This window comes from Giraffa tippelskirchi, chromosome 11, assembly GCF_054371585.1.
Source record: "Giraffa tippelskirchi isolate mGirTip1 chromosome 11, T2T-mGirTip1v1.2.pri, whole genome shotgun sequence".
Taxonomy (NCBI): domain Eukaryota; kingdom Metazoa; phylum Chordata; class Mammalia; order Artiodactyla; family Giraffidae; genus Giraffa; species Giraffa tippelskirchi.
This window is the reverse complement of record NC_137285.1, coordinates 10,404,166-10,425,099: the sequence shown is the minus strand read 5'-3', so window position 1 is coordinate 10,425,099 and position 20,934 is coordinate 10,404,166. Positions and strand designations below refer to the sequence as shown.

Sequence of the window (20,934 nt, the reverse complement as noted above, 5' to 3'; positions counted from 1 at the left end):
ATTATTGATTGTTACATTCTTTTGGCTGCATCATTTTTGAAATGATGAATTTTCTTGCTTTGGCAGAGAAGACCGCTCTTTTTCCTGAGCTTCTCTGACCTCCTCTTGGGGATATACTGGCTCACTGAGGCGCTTCTCTATGGAACCTCAACAGCCAGTAAGGACATTGTCTGCTATAACCTGCAAGTAGTTGGACAGGTGAGTGCTCCTGGATTGTGACAGCATCCTGTATGAAAGGCACACTCTGATCTATATAAGAAGTGAAGATAATCCATCCTGGAAAGTGGGACCCTTTCGTTTATTGTTACACTTTGAAATAGTAGCTTTTACTGTTTTTCCACATTAAAAAACTACTACTGTAGAAAATTTGGAAAATATGGAGAAGCAAAAAGGTAATTAAATCACCTAGATATAATTACTCTTTAATATTTTATGTATATTATGTATTTTCAATCTTCTTCTCTGTAGATAAATGCATTTTAGAGCAAATAAAATAATATATTAATACTCTTTATAATCTGCTCTTATTATTCAACATACTGTGACCATATTTTCATGTAATGAAGTATATTTCAGCATCTTTTGAGATTATTGAATTTTTTATTAATATAATAAACATTGACTTCTAGAAATAGTACATCTGATTATATGTAAGTTATATATCTTTCATAGATTTTAATCAGTGGATTAACCTACCTAGTACTATCAGTATATAAAGTTTCTGAGACTTGGGATGTGAAAAAAGTAGAGGTTAATGTGCAGTCTATACTCACTGCTGGTTACTTCCTCTGCGAGTTGTTGCTAGAGGGGAAATTTGTTTTAATTTAGTAGGAAAATACTAATATGTAATTAGTGATATGAAATCCAGGTACTAATAATATGTTACCTATCTTGTATGAATTTAAGCATCTTAGAGACATACTTTATTCAGTCCTGCTTATAACCTCATAAATAGGGTTAAGGCTGTATTTTCTCAGGTAATAATAAACAATTATTATAATATTATAATCTTCGTTGTTGTTCAGTCGTTTCAGTTGTGTCTGACTCTCTGTGACCCCATGGATTGCATTCCTTCAGGCTTCCCTGTCCTTCATTCAGTTCAGTTCAGTTCAGTCGCTCAGTTGTGTCCAGCTCTTTGCAACCTCATGGACTGCAGCACACCAGGCTTCCCTGTCCGTCACCAACTCCCGGAGCTTGCTCAAACTCATGTCCATTGAGTCAGTGATGCCATCCAACCATCTCATCTTCTGTTATCCCCTTCTTCTGCTTTCAATCTTTCCCAGAATCAGGGTCTCTTCCAATGAGTCAGTTCTTCGCATCAGGTGGCCAAAGTATTGGAGCTTCAGCATCAGTCCGTCCAGTGAAAGTTCAGGGTTGATTTCCTTTAGGATTGACTGGATTGATCTCCTTACAGTCCAAGGGACTCTCAAGATGATTCTTCATTCAGCACACAGTTTGAAAGCATCAGTTCTTTGGCACTCATCCTTCTTTAGAGTCCAACTCTCACATCTGTACATGACTACGGGAAAAACCATACCTTTGACTATATGGACCTTTGTTGGCAAAGTGGTATCTCTGCTTTTTAATATGCTGTCTAGGTTTGTCATAGCTTTCCTTCTAAGGAGCAAGTGTCTTTTAATTTCATTTCATCAGTCACAGTCCACAGTGATTTTGGAGCACAAGAAAATAAAGTCTGTCACTGTTGATATTTTTTTCCCCATCTATTTGCCATGAAGTGATGAGATTGGATGCCATATCTTAGTTTTTTGAATGTTAAGTTTTAAGCCAGCTTTTTCACTTTCCTCTTTCACCTTCATCAAGAGATTCTTTAGTCCTCTTCACTTTCTGCCATAAGGGAGGTGTCATCTGTTTTTCTGAGGTTACTAATATTGCTCCTGGCAATCTTGATTCTAGCTTGTGCTTCATCCAGCCTGGCATTTCACATGATGCACTCTGTATATAAGTTAAATAAGCAGGGTGACAATATACAGCCTTTGATGTACTCCTTTCTTAATTTTGAACCAGCCCATTGTTCCATGTCTGGTTCTAACTGTTGTTTCTTGACCTATATACAGGTTTCTCAAGGCAGGTATGGTGGTCTGGTAAAATTCTCTTTAAGAATTTTCCACAGTTTGTTGTGATCCACACAGTCAGAGGCTTTACTGTAGTCCATGAAGCAGAAGTTTTTCTGGAATTCTCTTGCTTTTTCTGTGATCTGATAGATATTGGCAATTTGATCTTTGGCTCCTCTGCCTCTTCTAAATCCAGCTTGTACCTCTGGAAGTTCTCAGTTCATGTACCGTTTAAGCCTAGCTTGAAGGCTTTTGAGCATTATCTTACTAGAAAAAAAAAATTTGTATTGGAATCCTGTACTTGATTAACTTTGTGACTTTAGGCAAGTACTTCATCTTTCTGAACTCAGTCTCCTAAATCTATAAAACTGTCACTAATAACAATTACCTTGTGTTTGGCTCAGATGTGATTAATATTACTTTATTTTTTGAACTTTATTGAGCTATGTATTCAAAAACGACATATATTTAAAGTGTACATTTTTTATATATGTATGAAATCATCACCACAATCAAGTTAATAAACATTCCTATTTCTGTCACCCCCTAAAATTATTTAAAGTGTTTTTTCCCTTAAATGCATTGTAAATGGTTGCTTTTAAAAATACTGCTTGGATGTTTCCAACATCTGGCTCATTTCTGAGTTGATGTTTGATGATTATCTTCTCCCGTGAGAGTCAGTGATGTTTTCTTTCTTTATATATAGAAGGTAATTATCATCTCGCTGTCTTCAGGCGGTGGTTCGGATCTCAGTCTGTTTCTCTAAGCCTCGGCTGTGCTGGTTTGGGACTGCCGTGCTCCTGTGAGGTGTAGGGATTAGGCTGAGACTTATATGGAATCACACACAGAATCAGAGCATCCTCATTTCTGACTCGTATCATTTCTGGGATTCTCGCCATACTTTTCCACACCTTCCTACCTGATGGGAGCCCTTCTCCGGGTTCTGTAGCATAAAGGATTGGTTTCTATTAGAGTTTTAGGTGCCTACATTGAGCAGCATCACGATTGGGGTACACATTTGAGGCAAAACTTAGACAGAAAAAGTTTGGGAAACTTACTTCTGTGCAGTTCACTTCACATTTGACTCCTTTCTGTAATCCACTTGCTTTTGTTTACTTTTCAGAGTCCTCAAGTAGTTGATTTTTATATTTTTACCAGACATTTTTTGTTTGTAATCAGTGGAAGGGATGGGCTATAGAGGGCTTAAACACAGTAGCTTATTTATTTAATGAGTTGGTTGTAGTTTTTGAAATTGTGGTAAAACACATTTAACATAGAATTTTCCATTTAACCATTAAAAAATTTGAGGTTTTGGTAAAAGTACATAACAAAATTTAGTATTTTAGCCACTTTAGTATACAGTTCAGCAGCATACATTCACATTGTTGTGCAACTATTATCGCTATTCACCTCCAGATATTTTTATTATCAGACTGAAATTCTGTCTCCTTTAAATAATACCTCTCCATTTCTTGTACCTTCCAGCCTCTGGTAACCACCTATGAATTTGACTACTCTGGGTTCCTCATTTGTGTACTAAGTTGCTTCTTGTCTGACTCTGCATGTCCGACTCTTTGTGACCCTATGGACTGCAGCCCGCTAGGCTCCTCTGTCTATGGGGATTCTCCAGGCAAGAATACTGGAGTGGGTTGCCATGCCCTCTTCTAGGGGATCTTCCCAACACAGGGATTGAACCCACGTCTCTTTTGTCTCCTGCACTGGTAGGTGGGTTCTTTACCACTAGCGCCACCTGGGAAGCACTGGGTACCACATAGCAGTAGAATAATGCAGTGTTTGACCTTTTGTGTCAGCTTGTTCACCCAAGCTTAATGTCTTCAAGGTGTATCCATGTTGTAGCATGTGTCAGAATTTCTTTTTTTTTTTTAGTTAAGATATAATTAATGTATAATATTTTATTAGTTTCAGATGTACAACATAGTGATTCACTTTTTAATAGATTATACTCTGTTTAAAGTTATAAAATATTGGCTATATTCTCTGTGCTGTATAATATATCTTTGTATCTTGTTTATTTTATACATAGTAGCTTGTACTTGTTCATCTCCTACCCATTTTTTACCCCTCCCTCATCTGTTTTTTTCCACTGGTAACCATTTGTTTATTTTCCAGGCAAGAATGTAAACAAGTGGTTACAATCCATAGGGTCACAAAGAGTCAGACAAGACTGAAGCAACTTAGCACAACCAGTTGTTTATTAGGTATATCTGTGAGTTTGTTTCTGTTTTGTTGTATTTATTCATTTGTTTTATTTTTTAGATTCCACATATAGGTAGTAACATATAGTATTTTTCTTTCTCTGATTATTTCACTAAACATTATACTCTGGTTCCATCTATGTTGTTGTAAATGGCAAGTTTTCATTCTTTCTTATGGCTGAGTAATACTCTGTTGCGTGTGTGTGTATACATATATATATATTTATTTATACACCACATATTTTGTATCTGTTCATCTGTTGATGGACAGTTAAGTTTCTTCCATATCTTGGTTATTTTAAATAATGCTGCTATGAATATTGGAGTTTGAAATTGTCTTTTCAAATTACTGTTTTCTTTTTCTTTGGCTATATTTACTCAGGAGTAGAACTGCTGGATTATACAGTAATTATATTTTTTTCAGGAACCTCCATACTGTTTTCCATAGTGGCTGAACCAGTTTACAATTTCAACTGTTCTAGGGTTCTCCTTTTCCCCACATCCTCACCAACATTTGTTATTGATGGTCATTTTGGTGATATCCATTCTGACAGGTGTGAGACAATATCTCATTGTGTTTTTTATTTGCATTATCCTGATAATTAGCAACATTGAACATTTTTTTGTGTGTCTGTTGGCCATCTGTATGTCTTCTTTGGAAAAATGTCTATTCAGTTCTTCTGCCCATTTACAAATTTGGGTTTTTGGCTTTTTGATATTGAGTTGTATGAGCTATTCATATATTAGCTCCTTATTGGATATATCATATGCAAATATTTTCTCCTATTCTATAGTTTGTCTTTTCTTTTTCTCAGTGGTTTGCTTTGCTGTGTGAAAGCTTTTAAGTTTAATTAGATCTCATTGTTTATTTTGCTTTTGTTTCCTTTGCATGACAAGACATCCTAAAAAATATTTCTGTGTCAGAGTATTTTGCCTATGTTTTCTTCTAAGAGTTTTATGGTTTCCTGTCCTAATTTTAGGTCTTTGATCCATTTTGAGTTTATTTTTGTATATGGTGTGATCATTGTTGTTGTTGCCTGGTTGCTAAGTCGTGTCCAATTTTTTGCTGACGCCTTGGACTGGAATGCAAAAGTAGGAAGTCAAGAAACACCTGGCGTAACAGGCAAATTTGGACTTGGAGTACAGAATGAAGCAGGGCAAAGGCTAATAGAGTTTTGCCAAGAGAACGCACTGGTCATAGCAAACACTGGATTCCAGCAACACAAGAGAAGACTCTACATGTGGACGTCACCAGATGGTCAACACCGAAATCAGATTGATTATATTCTTTGCAGCCAAAGATGGAGAAGCTGTATACAGTCAGCAAAAACAAGACCGGGAGCAGACTGTGGCTCAGATCATGAACTGCTTATTGCCAAATTCAGACTTAAATTGAAGAAAGTAGGGAAAACCACTAGTCCATTCAGGTATGACATAGATCAAATCCCTTATGAGTATACAGTAGAAGTGACAAATAGATTTAAGGGACTAGATCTGATAGAGTGCCTGATGAACTATGGGTGGAGGTTCGTGACATTGTACAGGAGACAGGGATCAAGACAATCCCCATGGAAAAGAAATGCAAAAAAGCAAAATGGCTGTCTGAGGAGGCCTTACAGATAGCTGGGAAGAGAAGAGAAGCTAAAAGCAAAGGAGAAAAGGAAAGATATTCCCATCTGAATGCAGAGTTCCAAAGAATCGCAAGGAGAGATAAGAAAGCCTTCCTCAGCGATCAGTGCAAAGAAATAGAGGAAAACAACTGATTGGGAAAGACTAGAGATCTCTTCAAGAAAATTAGAGATACCAAAGGAACATTTCATGCAAAGATAGGCTCGATAAAGGACAGAAATGGTATGGACCTAACAGAAGCAGAAGATATTAAGAAGAGATGGCAAGAATACACAGAAGAACTGTACAAAAAAGATCTTCACGACCCAGATAATCACAATGGTGTGATCACTCACGTAGAGCCAGACATCCTGGAATGTGAAGTCAAGTAGGCCTTAGAAAGCATCACTACGAACAAAGCTAGTGGAGGTGATGGAATTCCAGTTGAGCTATTTCAAATCCTGAAAGATGATGCTGTGAAAGTGCTGCACTCGATGTGGCAGCAAATTTGGAAAACTCAGCAGTGGCCACAGGACTGGAAAAGATCAGTTTTCGTTCCAATCCCAAAGAAAGGCAATGCCAAAGAATGCTCAAACTACCGCACAATTGCACTCATCTCACATGCTAGTAAAGTAATGCTCAAAATTCTCCAAGCCAGGCTTCAGCAATACGTGAACCGTGAAATTCCAGATGTTCAAGCTGGTTTTAGAAAAGGCAGAGGGACCAGAGATCAAATTGCCAATATCCACTGGATCATCGAAAAAGCAAGAGAGTTCCAGACAAACATCTATTTCTGCTTTATTGACTATGCCAAAGCCTTTGACTGTGTGGATCACAATAAACTGTGGAAAATTCTGAAAGAGATGGGAATACCAGACCACCTGACCTGCCTCTTGAGAAACCTGTATGCAAGTCAGGAAGCAACAGTTAGAACTGGACATGGAACAACAGACTGGTTCCAAATAGGAAAAGGAGTACGTCAAGGCTGTATATTGTCACCCTGCTTATTTAACTTATATGCAGAGTACATCATGAGAAACGCTGGGCTGGAAGAAACACAAGCTGGACTCAAGATTGCCGGGAGAAATATCAATAACCTCAGATATGCGGATGACACCACCCTTATGGCAGAAAGTGAAGAAGAACTAAAGAGCCTCTTGATGAAAGTGAAAGAGGAGAGTGAAAAAATTGGCTTAAAGCTCAACGTTCAGAAAACTAGGATCGTGGCATCTGGTCCCATCACTTCATGGGAAATAGATGGGGAAACAGTGGAAATAGTGTCAGACTTTGTTTTTTTTGGGCTCCAAAATCACTGCAGATGGTGATTGCAGCCATGAAATTAAAAGACGCTTACTCCTTGGAAGGAAGGTTATGGCCAACCTCGATAGCATATTTAAAAGCAGAGACATTACTTTGCCAACAAAGGTCCGTCTAGTCAAGGCTATGGTTTTTCCAGTGGTCATGTATGGATGTGAGAGTTGGACGGTGAAGAAAGCTGAGCGCCGCAGAATTGATGCTTTTGAACTGTGGTGTTGGAGAAGACTCTTGAGAGTCCCTTGGACTGCAAGGAGATCCAATCAATCCATCCTAAAGGAGATCAATCCTGGGTGTTCATTGGAAGGACTGATGTTGAAGCTGAAACTCCAATCCTTTGGCCACCTCATGCGAAGGGTTGACTCATTGGAAAAGACCCTAATGCTGGGTAGGACTGGGGGCAGGAGGAGAAGGGAACGACAGAGGATGAGATGGTTGGATGGCATCACCGACTCGATGGACATGGGTTTGGGTAGACTCCCGGAATTGGCAATGGACAGAGAGGCCTGGCGTGCTGCAGTTCATAGGGTCACAAAGAGTCTGACACGACTGAGCAACTGAACTGGACTGTAGCACACTAGGCTGCTCTGTCCATGGGATTGCTGAGGCAGAAATACTGGAGTGGGTTGCCATTTCCTTTTCCAGAGGTCTTCCTGACTCAGGGATCAAACCTGCATCTGATGCCTGGCAGGCTGATTCTTTACTGCTGAGTCACTAGGGAAGCACTATATGGTGTGATAAAATGTTCAAATTTCATCCTTTTACACACAGCTGTCCAGTTTTCCCAGCAACACTTATTGATGAGTATCTTTTCACATTGTTTATTTTTGCCTCTTTTGATAGATTAATTGACCATAAGTGTGTGGTTAATTTCTGGGCTCATTATTTTGTTCCATTGATCTGTGTGCCTGTTTTTGTGCCAATACCATACTGTTTTGATGACTTACCTTTGTACTGTAGTCTGAAGTCAGGGAATGTGATTCCTCCAGCTTTTTTCTTTTTTCTCAAATTTTCTTTGGCTATTCTGGGTCTTCTGTGGTTCCATATAAATTTTAGGATTATTTGTTCTAGTACTCCTAGGTATTTTGATAGAGATTGTTGCATTGAGTCTGTAGATTGCTTTGGATACTATGGACATTTTAACAATATTAATTCTTCCAATCCATAAACATGGTGTATCTTTCCATTTCTTTGTATCATCTAAAATTTCCTTTGTCACCATTCTATAGTTTTCAGAATATGTCTTTAACCTCTTTAGGTTTTTTTTTTTTTTGATGCTATTTTGAATGGAATTGGTTTTTTTGCTTTCTCTTTCTGATAGTTCTTTATTGATGTATAGAAAAGCAACAGATTTCTGTATGTCAGTCTTGTGTCTTGCAACTTTACTGAATTCACTGGTGAGCTCTAGTTTTCTTGGTAGAGATTTTAAGGTTCTGTATGTGTAGTATCATGTCATCTACAGGTAGTGACCATTTTACTTCTTCTCTTCTAACTTGGAAGCCTTTTCTTTTTCTTGTCTGATTGTTATAGCTAAGACTTCTATTACTATGTTGAATAGAAGTGGTGAGAATGGGCACCTTTGTCTTATTCCTGATCTTCGAGGACCACTTTTCACTGTTGAATATGATATTAGCTGTGGTCTTGTCATCCATGACCTTTATTATATTGAGGTATGTTCCCTCTATACCCAATTTGTGGAGAGTTTTTTTCATAAATAGATGTTGAATTTTGTCAGAGGCTTTTTCTGCATCTATTGGGATCATCATGATTTTTAGTTTCCTGTTTGTTAATATGGTATACCACATTGACTGATTTGTGGATATTGAACCATTCCTGCATTCTGGGATAAATTCCACTTGATCATGGTGTATGTTCCTTTTTATGTGTTGTTCAGTTTGGTTTGTTAATATTTTGTTGAGAATTCTGACATCTAATTTCATGATTATGATGTACCCTGGTATGGTTTCTTCATGTTTCTTATGTTTGGTTTTATTAAGTTTCTTGGACATGGTGGTTTGTATTTTCATCAAATTTGGAAAATTTTTGGTCATTATTCTCTCAAATATATATATTTTTTCCTCCCTTCCTCTCTACTTCTTTTGGAATTCCAGTCCCATATTAGGGATTATTAGCCTGCTTGTATTGTTACATAACTCACTGAAGTTTTGTTCCTTTTTTTCAAAGTCTTTTATCTCTAGGTGTTTCATTTTAGTTTCCATTTCTGTGTCTTCAAGTTTACTAATTTTTTGCAATTTCTAATTTTCCATATTTTAAATTCCATATATTTTTCATCTCTAGACTTGCAACTTGGGTCTTTTTTATATCTTTCATTTCTCAATGTGCTAATGCTTTCCTCTACCTTCTTGGACATACTGAGTATATTTACAGTAGTTCTTTTAACATTTTTTTCTCCTAATCTTTATAATCTATGTTGTTTCTGGGTCCATTGCTATTGATTAATTTTTCTCTTGCTTATGGGCCACAATTTCCTGTTTATCTACATGACTAACAATATTTTAATAGATACCAGATATTATAGATTTTATATTGTTGCGTATTAGGTTTTATATATACATGTAAATCCCCTTTCGGAGAAGGCAATGGCACCCCACTCCAGTACTCTTGCCTGGAAAATCCCATGGACGGAGGAGCCTGGTCGGCTACAGTCCATGGGGTCGCTAAGAGTCGGACACGACTGAGCGACTTCACTTTCACTTTTCCCTTTCATGCACCGGAGAAGGAAATGGCAACCCACTCCAGTATTCTTGCCTGGAGAACCCCAGGGATGGCAGAGCCTGGTGGGCTGCCGTCTATGGGGTCGCACAGAGTCGGACACGACTGAAGTGACTTAGCAGCAGCAGCATAAATCCCCTTTAAATTCAGGGATTTTGTCTTCAATGTAGTTAACTCTGAGTTTGTTTGATCCTTTGTTTTTTTGAAGGCTTGCTTTTAAGCTTAGTTAGGGCAGTATTTCATGTACAGCTAATTTGGTTTGATTAGTAGGACAGTACTCTTCTTACGATTTTACATTATTATTCTACAATACTGCCATTCAGCCTATGGATTAGGAAGTCCTTCCACACTAGCTGATGGAGACACAAACTGTTCCTTTAGGGATTTTTTTTGGAGGATTGTTCTACCTACTCCTTTCTGGTGCTTCTTTCTCTGTTCTTCATGGTTTTCTCTCCCATGTGTATAGATTAATACTTAACCAAAGAATTGAAGGTACCTCTGCAAACCTCCAGAGCACTAGGTCTCTGTGTATCTGCCTCTTCTCTGATAATTTGCTTCACACATTTTAGCTGCCTTGGCCTCCGTGAACACTGAAATCTGTCTCAGCTCACAGACAGTTTATTTCTTTTGGATTCCCCTTCACCAAAGCCACTTTGCCCAGCTGGTTAGCTGGGTTCAACTTGTTTGTTTTTCTTTTTTCAGGGATTACTGTTCTGTACTGATTGTTATCTGATGTTTGAAAACGGTGTTTTCATGTATTTGTCCAGGTTTTAGTTTTTTTAAGGCTGAGGTGCAAATTCTATTCCTTTTATTTCATCAAAGATGGAAGCAAAAGTTCCTTCTCTTGGATTTTTGTCCTGCTGGTTTGTTGCAATCTTGTCAGCTCTTTGATGTTTTTAAAGATTAAAAAAATATTCATGTTTAGTTCTTTTGAATGTAAAGTTTGGTTCAGATAGCCTAGGCTTTCATTATTAGAAATGGAAATTCTCATTGGAGTATAGTTGATTTACAATATTGTGTTAGTTTCAGGTATACAGCAAAGTGAATCTGTTATACATAAACAAATATCCACTCTTTTTTTAGATTCTTTTCCCGTATAGGCCATTACAGAGTATTGTGTAGAGTTCCCTGTGCTATACAGTAGGTCCTTACTAGTTAACTATTTTATATATAGTAGTCTGTATATGTCAATACCAGTCTCACAATTTATCCCTCCCCCACCCCTTATCCCCTGGTAAACGTAACTTTGTTTTCTACATCTGTGATTTTACTTCTGTTTCGTAAAAAAGTTCATTTGTACCCTTCTGATGTCCTTTTCAATTAAAAAATGAAATAGAAAAAGATTCTATGATATCCTCATAAAAATAGAACAGTTGAGTGAGAGGAGGTGGATAATGTTGTGGTTCCTCTGAACAGTCAAAAGGACAAAATAAGGACGCTGGGACATATTTTAGGTAGGCCTGGGTTGAATTCTCAGACTTGGCCCAGTTTTGCATGATAGGGATACTAGATGGTAAGTTACTAATAGACCAGTAGGTAGGATTCTTACAGTAGAAAATAATGAAATAAATTGAAAGAAGTCATAGTGGGACACTTACGATCGGTTGTTTTGGTTTTCATCTAGGTATTGTACGTTTCCTCATTTTTCTGCACCATCAATTATATCTGGTATCTGTACAAAGAACTGAGGATGAAACCTAGCCAGAGTGCACAGAGCACATTTTCACTGGTAAGTTTTATTCAGAGCTGATAGTTAAGAACAGTATGCTAAAACAAATCCTCATGTCCTTGACAAATAGTTTAGCACTTAGCACTGACTAGGTGAGTTCATGGGAGTTCATAAAAGAGAAAACTCTTGGAGTTTCCACTCTGTTGACATGATTTCTCTTCTCTTTTGCCACCATCATCACCCCTGCTGCCACCACCACCACCACCACCAACAGGATTTGATTATAGAAAACATTATTTACAGTATTACCATTCCTGCCTGGTTCCTTTCAGTAAGGGAAATCCTTCTTGGCTCTATGCCAATCCATCATTGTTGTTAAAGAAGAAGATCTTGGCGAGTGAGTAGGGAAAATGCCCAGCTAGCTAACATGCGATTTGGGTTGTGGGTATTGGAAAGGCAGAGTGTTGTGCTCTGAAGTATTTTGTTGGTATGTGTGGGTAACACATTGGTTTGCAGAAGGGCAGAGGAATAAATGCATGGTAATGAAATTAAAAGATGCTTACTCCTTGGAAGGAAGGTTATGACCAACCTAGAGAGCATATTTAAAAGCAGAGACATTACTTTGCCAGCAAAGGTCCGTCTAGTCAAGGCTGTGGTTTTTCCAGTGGTCATGTATGGATGTGAGAGTTGGACTGTGAAGAAAACTGAGCGCCGCAGAATTGATGCTTTTGAACTGTGGTGTTGGAGAAGACTCTTGAGAGTCCCTTGGACTGCAAGGAGATGCAACCAGTCCATCCTAAAGGAGATCAATCCTGGGTGTTCATTGGAAGGACTGATATTGAAGCTGAAACTCCAGTCCTTTGGCCACCTCATGCAAAGAGTTGACTCATTGGAAAAGACCCTAATGCTGTGAAGGATTGGGGGCAGGAGGAAAAGGGGACGACAGAGGATGAGATGGTTGGATGGCATCACCGACTCGATGGACATGGGTCTGGGTAAACTCCAGGAGTTGGTGATGGACAGGGAGGCCTGGCATGCTGCGATTCATGGGGTCGCAAAGAGTCTGATACGACTGAGCGACTGAACTGAGCTGAACTGAATTAGAAAACAGGATGGATCCAGGAAGCAACCCGTTCCTTCTTTGATTCACAAAAGAGTTTTGGACACTGTCTAGCATTGCAGAAAGAGAAGAGAACACTCGGGAAATAAGTCAATATACCTGGATCCTTTTCTGTGTATACATATCTTATATTTATCACATAATTCACCTATTTCATGTGTACAATTCAGTGGTTTTAAAAGTAAACTTAACATGTTGTAAAATTATCATAAATCAGTTTCAGAATATTTTCTTCACTCAAGTAAAATCCTTCATGCACATTTACTGTTAATTTGTTTTCCATTCCCTGCCCTTGTTGTTCAGTCACTAAGTCGTGTCTGTCTCACCCTGCCCTAGGCAACTGCTAATACACTTTCTGTCTATAGATTTTCATTTTCTGGACATTTCATATAGATATTTTATATATCATACAAAATATTTTGGTGTCTGGTTCATTTTATTTGGCATAATGCTTTTAAAGTTCATTCATTGTATATAAGTAATTCATTCCTTTCTATTGCTAAATAGTATTCCATTGTATAGTACTCTTAGTTCCTTATTTCTGATTCTTCAAGTAAATCACTAGGTGATTTAGCAGAATACATTTTTATGTTGTTAGCACTGTTCATTTCTTTAACTGTCTGTGTGTGTATTTTATCTTACTCAATATTCTAGTCCTCTTATTTATGCCGTATCCATTCTTTTGTGGCTTTTTGAAGAAGAATTTTTGTTCAAGAGCACCATGGAATAAATGAATCTAGAAAGCCTCCCAGCATATTTTTTCCAAAGCCTACAGATCAGTTCTAGAACAAATGAAAGTGATATCCTGTCATGCACATGATGAAACGCAGCAAATGTTTGTTGAATGAATAAGTGGTATTATAGCATTGTGAAAAGAGCATTTGAAAGTAAATTAGAAGATGTGTCCTCTAAACCTATTTCTGTCATTTATGTCCTATATGACCTTGGGCACATCATCTTCCTTCCTTGGGCCTCAATTTTTCATCATAAAAATGAAGTGCTGGGGGACTTCCCTCATGGTCCAATGGTTAAAAAAATCACCTTCCAATGCAGGGAACGTGGGTTCCTATCTTCTAGATAGATCTTATACTCAAGGTGGTTTTTTTTATTCTGTCTTATACTAACCCTGGGCTGTTAATGGTTTCTGCTGGTCATCTTGTACATAGACTTTTACTCCATCCATAAGGTCTGAACAGTTTACACCTCCCTTGATCTAAAAGAGGAGAGGATTGAGCAGTTATTAGAAGATGAAGATTTACTCTGTAGTTTCATATTTGCCTTTCTTCTTAAGAGAATTTGTTGTGGTATCCAAATCTTATATTAAGCTACTTCCTGCAGGCCCTCTTTGTGGCTACTGGTGTATTTTTTAATATACAATAATACAGATAAAATTCTCTTTATCTTCAGTGCTAAGAAACTATCCATTTCATTTACTTTTATATCAAATATTGCTTAACTGAAGCAAACCTGCTATTGGGAATTTTTGTATTATCAAATAGTAAGTGATGACCTGGTATTATTATAATATGATTGGCAATATCCTAAGACATTACTCACATTTATTATTTTCATAGGTTATAGATTATACCTCCCAAATTGGTCAAATAGCCATCATTTTGTCCAGGTAAGATTTTTTTCCTTCCTAGCATGGTGTAGACTCATTATTCTTGGGTCCAGGTGGGAACAATTAAAAGGACAGAGCTCTTATTTCCATTCATTCTGTCACTCCTTGGTCCTCACATAGCCTTACTGAGTAGTAAGCAACAAATATGTGATCACTGATTTCATTTTCCCAGGTAAAATAGGCAAGCAATTTGAAGTTACAGATTGGGTTTTAGCCCCAGTTCTGCCGTTAACTATATGTGACCTTGAATGAATATTTTCCTTTAAGTCTTTTGACTTCTAATTCCTTTTCATATATCACAAAAACTGTAATAGATGATTTCAAGAACTTATTCACCTTTATAACACTGGGTGAGACTCTTTTACTAAACTGAGAAAGGATCTGGATCTCACCTAAAGTGATGGTCACATTGAGTTGATTTTAGACGTTGTTATCTTTTACTCCTGGATCTTTTCCACTTATAGGAATCTGCATATATTAAGCTAGATAAATAACTGTTTGCTTAAGGCTGTGTTTTGGAAAAATTCTCAGGGAACAGACAGATCACGTAGCTACTTGGTAGATTTTTCATTTCATTTTGACCCATTTGGGTCCCAGAGTGTATGCTTAGTCACTCAGTCATGTCTGACTCTGCGACACCAGGGACTGTAGCCTGCCAGGCTCCTCTGCCCATAGAATTTTCCAAGCAAGAATACTGGAGTGGGTTGCCATTTTCTGCTCAGGGAACCTTCCCAACCCAGAAACTGAACTCACATCTCTTATGTCTCCTGCCTTAGCAGGTGGCTTCTTTACTACTTTGCCACCTGGGAAGCCCACAGCTCCCAGAGACTCTCTGTGAAAATCTGTTAGGTTTTATTAACCTAGATATAAAATGCATTTCCTGCTTCATTTCACCAGGAACTTGAAAAGAAAGTATACTTAAAGTTTTTGAAGTATTTTTCTTGAAGAAATTAAATGTGTATGTTTTCGTGGAGAGTGGGTAGGGTAATGGTGTTGGGAGAAGGATAGGAAAATATTTTGCAAAGGGAAAAAGGCATAAAAAAGTCTGAATATTAGGGTGATAATTTTTTTTTCCTCCCAGTCTGATACCTGTACTGTTGATGGTACCTGTCTTCTGTTTGGGCAATGTCAATGAATGTTTCCGCAACTTCAGCCAGAGCCACAGGTAAGTAAGGACCAAACCTATCATTTGCATGGTAGACTACACCTATTCTTTTCTATAAATAAAGATGGAAGAAGATTTTGTACATCCATGCTGGCCAAGGTGCTTGTATTTTAAATGGGCTATGGATAGGGGCTATAGTCAAGGCTAAAAATACATTAAGTAGAAATATGACATAAAATGACTAGATGAGAATGTTTCAGTGAGAAGGAACAAGGTATTGTGGACAAGGCTTAGCTAGATGATAAGTAAAATCACATACTCATTAACTTTTGTTGCACCAAATGGCTGGCTCTCTGGTCTTACACCTGTAGCAATACTCCTGACCATTGATTCTCTTCCTAGGTGTATCCTGATGTACTCATCACCACCAGCCGTGGCTGAGCTCCTGCCTTCTGCCAACACATCAGTCTGTAGCACACTTTATTTTTATGGGCTCATCATTTTCCTGGCCAGCTTTGTACTCAGCTTCTTCACCATTGTGGTACTGTACCTCCCTATCTGCCTTTATGGAAAGCGGGATGGGGTACCGTGAGGTGGCACAATATTTCTGGGCCTGGGAAAGATGTGGTACAGAGGCACTTCTTATAGTCCTAGAACCAAGAAAGTGGCTGGTACATATTGATAATTTAATTACTTCCGCAGTCTTTTGTACCTCCCAAGGTCAAATGATGAGTGGGGAAGAGAGCCTGTATTCATTAGGTGGGAATTATGCTCACTCTAGAACTAGTATGTGTTCCTGTGGATCCTCATGAAGGACCAGACCAGGAAACTAGTATGTGTCAAGTATATTCTTTATAAAGTATGATTTTCTGGAGCATAGAACTTGTTCTTTGATTTAATTTTCCAAATAATAAGAGTTTTTTTTTCTCAGTTCTTGATTGAATATGAATTTGCGCTTATCCTATATCTAACTGAGTTTAAAGTGCTGAGTGGTTCATGCAGTTACTAAATACTCCTTTGATATCATCAGAATGATGGACAATTAAATAATCATCTGTGGGACAATATATTATTTATATATAACTGCCTAGGACAAAATCAGTAAGCAAGCAAATATGCCTTTGTATTTGCCAGATCTACTTTTCAGTATCATTTTCTCCTCTTTGCATGCTAGTTCAGGGATTACAAACTATGCTTGTAAACCAACTTTATCCCACAATTTTTTTCTTTTTGCTAGCATACCTAGCATGAGTGAATGAAATGCAATTGTGGAGTATTTTCTTTGATAATTCAAAAATAAGTTATGGAGGTAGCTTTGATCAAATCAGTAACTTTGTAAAGCAGACACAGTGACTACTTTATGTTAAAATGGCCTTTATGGTTTTCACTTAGAACTGATTGACAAGAGAGACAGGTCTCCCAAAATATGGGACCTTAGGGATTCCTGTTTGCTCCTTCAGAAAAACCCAGACTTTGGTGGGCATTCAGAACTGGCATTCTGATTCTTTTTTAATCAGCAGATGGTGAGCTGATTTCTGCTAGACATAAATAATCTCAAATCAAGTTTCGGCCTCCTTTTGATTCCTATGTCTGTGGGTAAAGGAAAATACATGACTGAACTTAAGGAATTGGGTTATTAACTTAGAGAGTAGATCTGGATTATTTGAAAAAAGTTTCAGATTTGGTCACATTTTATTTTTTTGTTGTTTTACCTGTTTTAGTTGCTAAGCTGTGTCCAACTCTTTTGCAATTCCATGGACTGTAGCAGCCCCACCCAGGCTCCTTTGTCCATGGGATTTCCCAGGCAAGAATACTGGAGTTGGTTGCCATTTCCTTCTCCAGGGAGATCTTCCCAACCCAGGGGTTGAACCCACGTCTCCTGCATTGGCAGGCAGATTCTTTACCACAGAGCCACCTGGGAAGATCAGGTTTATTACCTAGTTTACTCCCCCACATAACAGATATTTAACTGATTTATATTTATTTCATTAACTAAAGCATATTCAAATTGCTCCCAAATGGAAGGGAAAAACAATCTGTTTTCCATCTAAAGATAGTAAGAAACTTCCTAAAACTTTTTTTGCTGGGAGCTGAGAATATTAAGCTCTGCCAAGTGCTAAAGTATTTATTTAAAAGGTATTAAGCTAGAACACTGTCTAACACAACCTCTAAGAAAGTGTTTTATAAGAGAATCTGGTTAGATCTTGGTTTTAACTTCCCATGCGTATTGCAAGTAACCTCATTGAGAAAAATAAAAGCCTTAGGGTTGATGTAAATTTTACGTATTGAACATGATAACCACAAGTTTGACTAACATTTGTCCATTTCCCTGGCCAAGCAGAAGATCACTCTGGAGAATTTTCTCTCTCTCAAAAAAAAGAAAAGCCTGATCTCAGATGGTAAAGACAATAAAGATAAGAGGATGGTCTTTCCAGCTGTCAGATCCTAAGACAAGGATCTCTCCAAAATGTCTAGACTAGACAGGGACGTTTTAGTAAGCGTTAGGCAGACTACTCACTGCTATAACCCATGTTTAGGTCTTACTTATTCAAGCCCAGACACTTTACAAGAAGTTTCTGAAATCGACTGGCTTTCTGGGGAGTGAACAGTGGGCAGTGATTCACATCATGGAGCAGCGAGTGCGCCTCTACCCAGTGGCCTTCTTTTGCTGCTGGAGCCCAGGTGGGTATCTTAACTGAAAGATCTGGGCAGTGAAAAGGGTAATTGTTAGACTGTAATCAAGCAAAGTAGTTTCACCGAGAAGTATGACTACAAATTCCTGTCCAGCATATAAAATTTACTTTGGTCCCACCCATATTTCCAGTTTTTCTCAACCTCCTTAACTTCTTTTCCTTCTTATGTTTTTAGAAATTGAGATAATTAGACATGAAATGATATGAGAGGAAATGTCATGACAGAACTCAGAGATATTAACACCTGCCCTTCCTACTAACAAAGTTATAATGTTAGGATCAGATTGGATAATGTTTATGAAAAGGCTTGATAAACATAAGTTAAAAAGTGTAACTTGTGTCCTTCCTATAGTATGTCTTGCTTCCATTACTACTCCTAATAATCCGCAAAGTTTAATCACGGAGGAATAGCAGTGGAGATCTGCTATTGGAAGAGACCTGAAGCCAGTGGTTTATATAACTGGTTTATCTCACTGCTAGTCTTCATTATGCCTATAATTCTCACAGTGCTTAAGTGTTTATACTGAAAAAATTTATGCTCAGGTACCCAGAACTGGCAACAAGATCTGTGCTTCGTGTTTTCACAGCTGTCATTTTGACAATCATAAAGCTGACAAAACTACAGGACACCAAACTTCATATGGCCCTCTATGTTCTCCAGGTAACATCTTCAAAAAAACATCCAGCATGTCTGTTCTTACACTTTCTTATCCTGTTCTCTTACAGTGCCAAAATTCAGTAAGCACTTTTCCCCCCCTTAGGGTATTTCTTTCTACATTGCAAGAGAAAAATATATTATTTACATTCGGCTCTGAAAAATGTGACAGTTTCCTCATTGATGAGGTAGATATCTTTATGAAAGTGCTGCCATGCATTTCAGAACTTGTGTATCTCTGGCCAATTTCATTGTATTGATGTGTTTTTTTAAGGGATGGGTAACAAAAGACAAGTTCTACCAGGTAATGTTCTTATGGAACATTGACAGTGACGTGATTCTCTCTCATCCAGAGTGAAATGAAAGATAAACTAGCTATTCTAGGTGAACAGAGAGAAAGAAAGAAAGAAGAGAATGATTCTTTCCCTACTTGTCAGATTTAAGTAGGTTTTGGGGCTCTCAGACTATGCTGCTTGGCAGTTTCCTCAAGCCTTACCCGGGAAATGGGGCAATAAGATGGGACATTGAAACCACTTCATTGTCTGTATGTATATAGTAAGAAATACAACTAACTCTCATGACAAACAACAGTGTGAAAAGTGAGTTCAGGAAGAGATGAAAAATGGTTTTTAAAAATAACACCAAATCTTGATTTTTGAAGTGAATGTAACAATGATTTATAAATAAGTGGAATGGAACTCTTCCCCAAATCTCTGAAAACCTGAAGGATGGGCTCCATCACCCCTTCATCTCCTCCAGGCTCTAACAACATCATCTCAGGGTCTGCTCAACTGTGGAGTATATGGCTGGACACAGTACAAGTTCTACCAACTAAAGCAAGAGGCTCGGCGTGATGCAGACACCCAGACACCATTATTATGCTCACAGAAAAGATTCTATTGCAGGGGCCTAGATCCGTTGGAGTCAACGCTTGCTTTTGCTACTAGCACCTCTACCATTCTTTGAAACTATAAAACTGGAACATCCAGAACTGGAATTATTCTGCAGTAATGGTTTGGGCAGAATGTTTGCGGCCAACATCTTAAGTCTTTTCTAACTGTGCCTTAAGCTATAGAAGTGAAAGAGAATATAGTACCATGATTAGTAGCTACTCTAGTTGAAGTAGGTGGAATCTATCCATTATTCTTAGATTCACAGATTAAGTCACTGTTCAGGGAGATGAAGCTACTTTCCACCTAAGAGATACACTCATATTACTTGAATAGATATTAGATTTGTGGAGTCTCTTCTGGAAAAAAATAAATTCCAAGTTATTATTAGTTATTATTTATGCAGAGTATTTCCAGGCCCTCTACTGTGTGGTTGTGGGGGAAGCAGGGTGGCATGTAACAGCTTTCTCAGATATTTACATTGCTCTTCCTTCCTTTGTACAAAGAAAGTCCTGGTTTTACATTAGAGTTTTGGAAATTCAGAAGAAGCATGGACAGAAGGTGTCAAAAAAATAATAGGGAGATCCTCAGACAATCCACATCCTAGTCTCGTGTATATTCCATGCTGTTCTAGGTCTTAACAATAGGAACCATTCCCTTCTAGAAAGTTAAGGCCAGTCTTTTGAAGTTACAGTGGATAATAAGATTTAAGAGAAATCAGGACTAAAACTGAATCAAAAACTTCTCAACTCTCATTTATAAGCAGAAGTCCTAGGTTGTAGGTTTCATAGTACTTGGATGTAGAATTAGATTTAACACTATGAGCTTGCCATTTTTGTAGGTTAAAGTGTTCTAATGTTATCTATTTTACATGGTTCAACCTGACTGGAAGTGCTAAATATATGTTTATTGAATAAATGAGTAAACAGGTGAATGAATGACTAACAAGTAGAATTGAACCTTTGGGAAAGAAAAGACTCCCACACTGAAGAGGCTCGTTCATGGGTAGGGATGTTTAATGTTTCTTCCTCTTCAGTCACGTAACAAATGATGTTTGGTCTCTCCAGTTAAGTCGTGAGCAAAGCTAAACCAGGGCCAGGGCATCAGATACTGTGATGTCTAAACAAAGGGGAAAGCCAAATAGACAAAAACTAGAATGATAATCAACTAAAACATCTGGAATGTTTATTAAATCAGATACTTTTTGTCTAGTATATTTCCTTGGCCTGTGCAAG

At 37.9% G+C, this 20,934-nt stretch overlaps 1 protein-coding gene across 34 annotated transcripts in view; it reads left to right on the top strand.

Annotated features, from left to right (window-relative positions):
• The window catches only part of TMEM116 (transmembrane protein 116), a 155,152-nt gene that overhangs the window by 15,396 nt on the left and 118,822 nt on the right, over nt 1-20,934 (top strand). For 17 of the 34 annotated variants that reach the window (XR_014069979.1, XM_081546265.1, XM_081546282.1 and 14 more), the window contains 7 exons: nt 67-198; nt 11,568-11,672; nt 14,307-14,356; nt 15,438-15,521; nt 15,864-16,002; nt 17,999-18,143; nt 18,742-18,815. Coding sequence is in view for 25 of the 34 variants with exons in the window: in XM_081546265.1 (XP_081402391.1) it covers nt 67-198; nt 11,568-11,672; nt 14,307-14,356; nt 15,438-15,521; nt 15,864-16,002; nt 17,999-18,143; nt 18,742-18,815 (729 nt within the window). In the remaining 9 variants the exon portion in view is untranslated. Of the gene's footprint in view, nt 1-66; nt 199-11,567; nt 11,673-14,306; nt 14,357-15,437; nt 15,522-15,863; nt 16,003-17,998; nt 18,144-18,697; nt 19,056-19,470; nt 20,634-20,934 lie in introns of those variants that run through there. The other 17 variants (XR_014069983.1, XR_014069987.1, XR_014069981.1 and 14 more) reach the window with 7 other exon arrangements.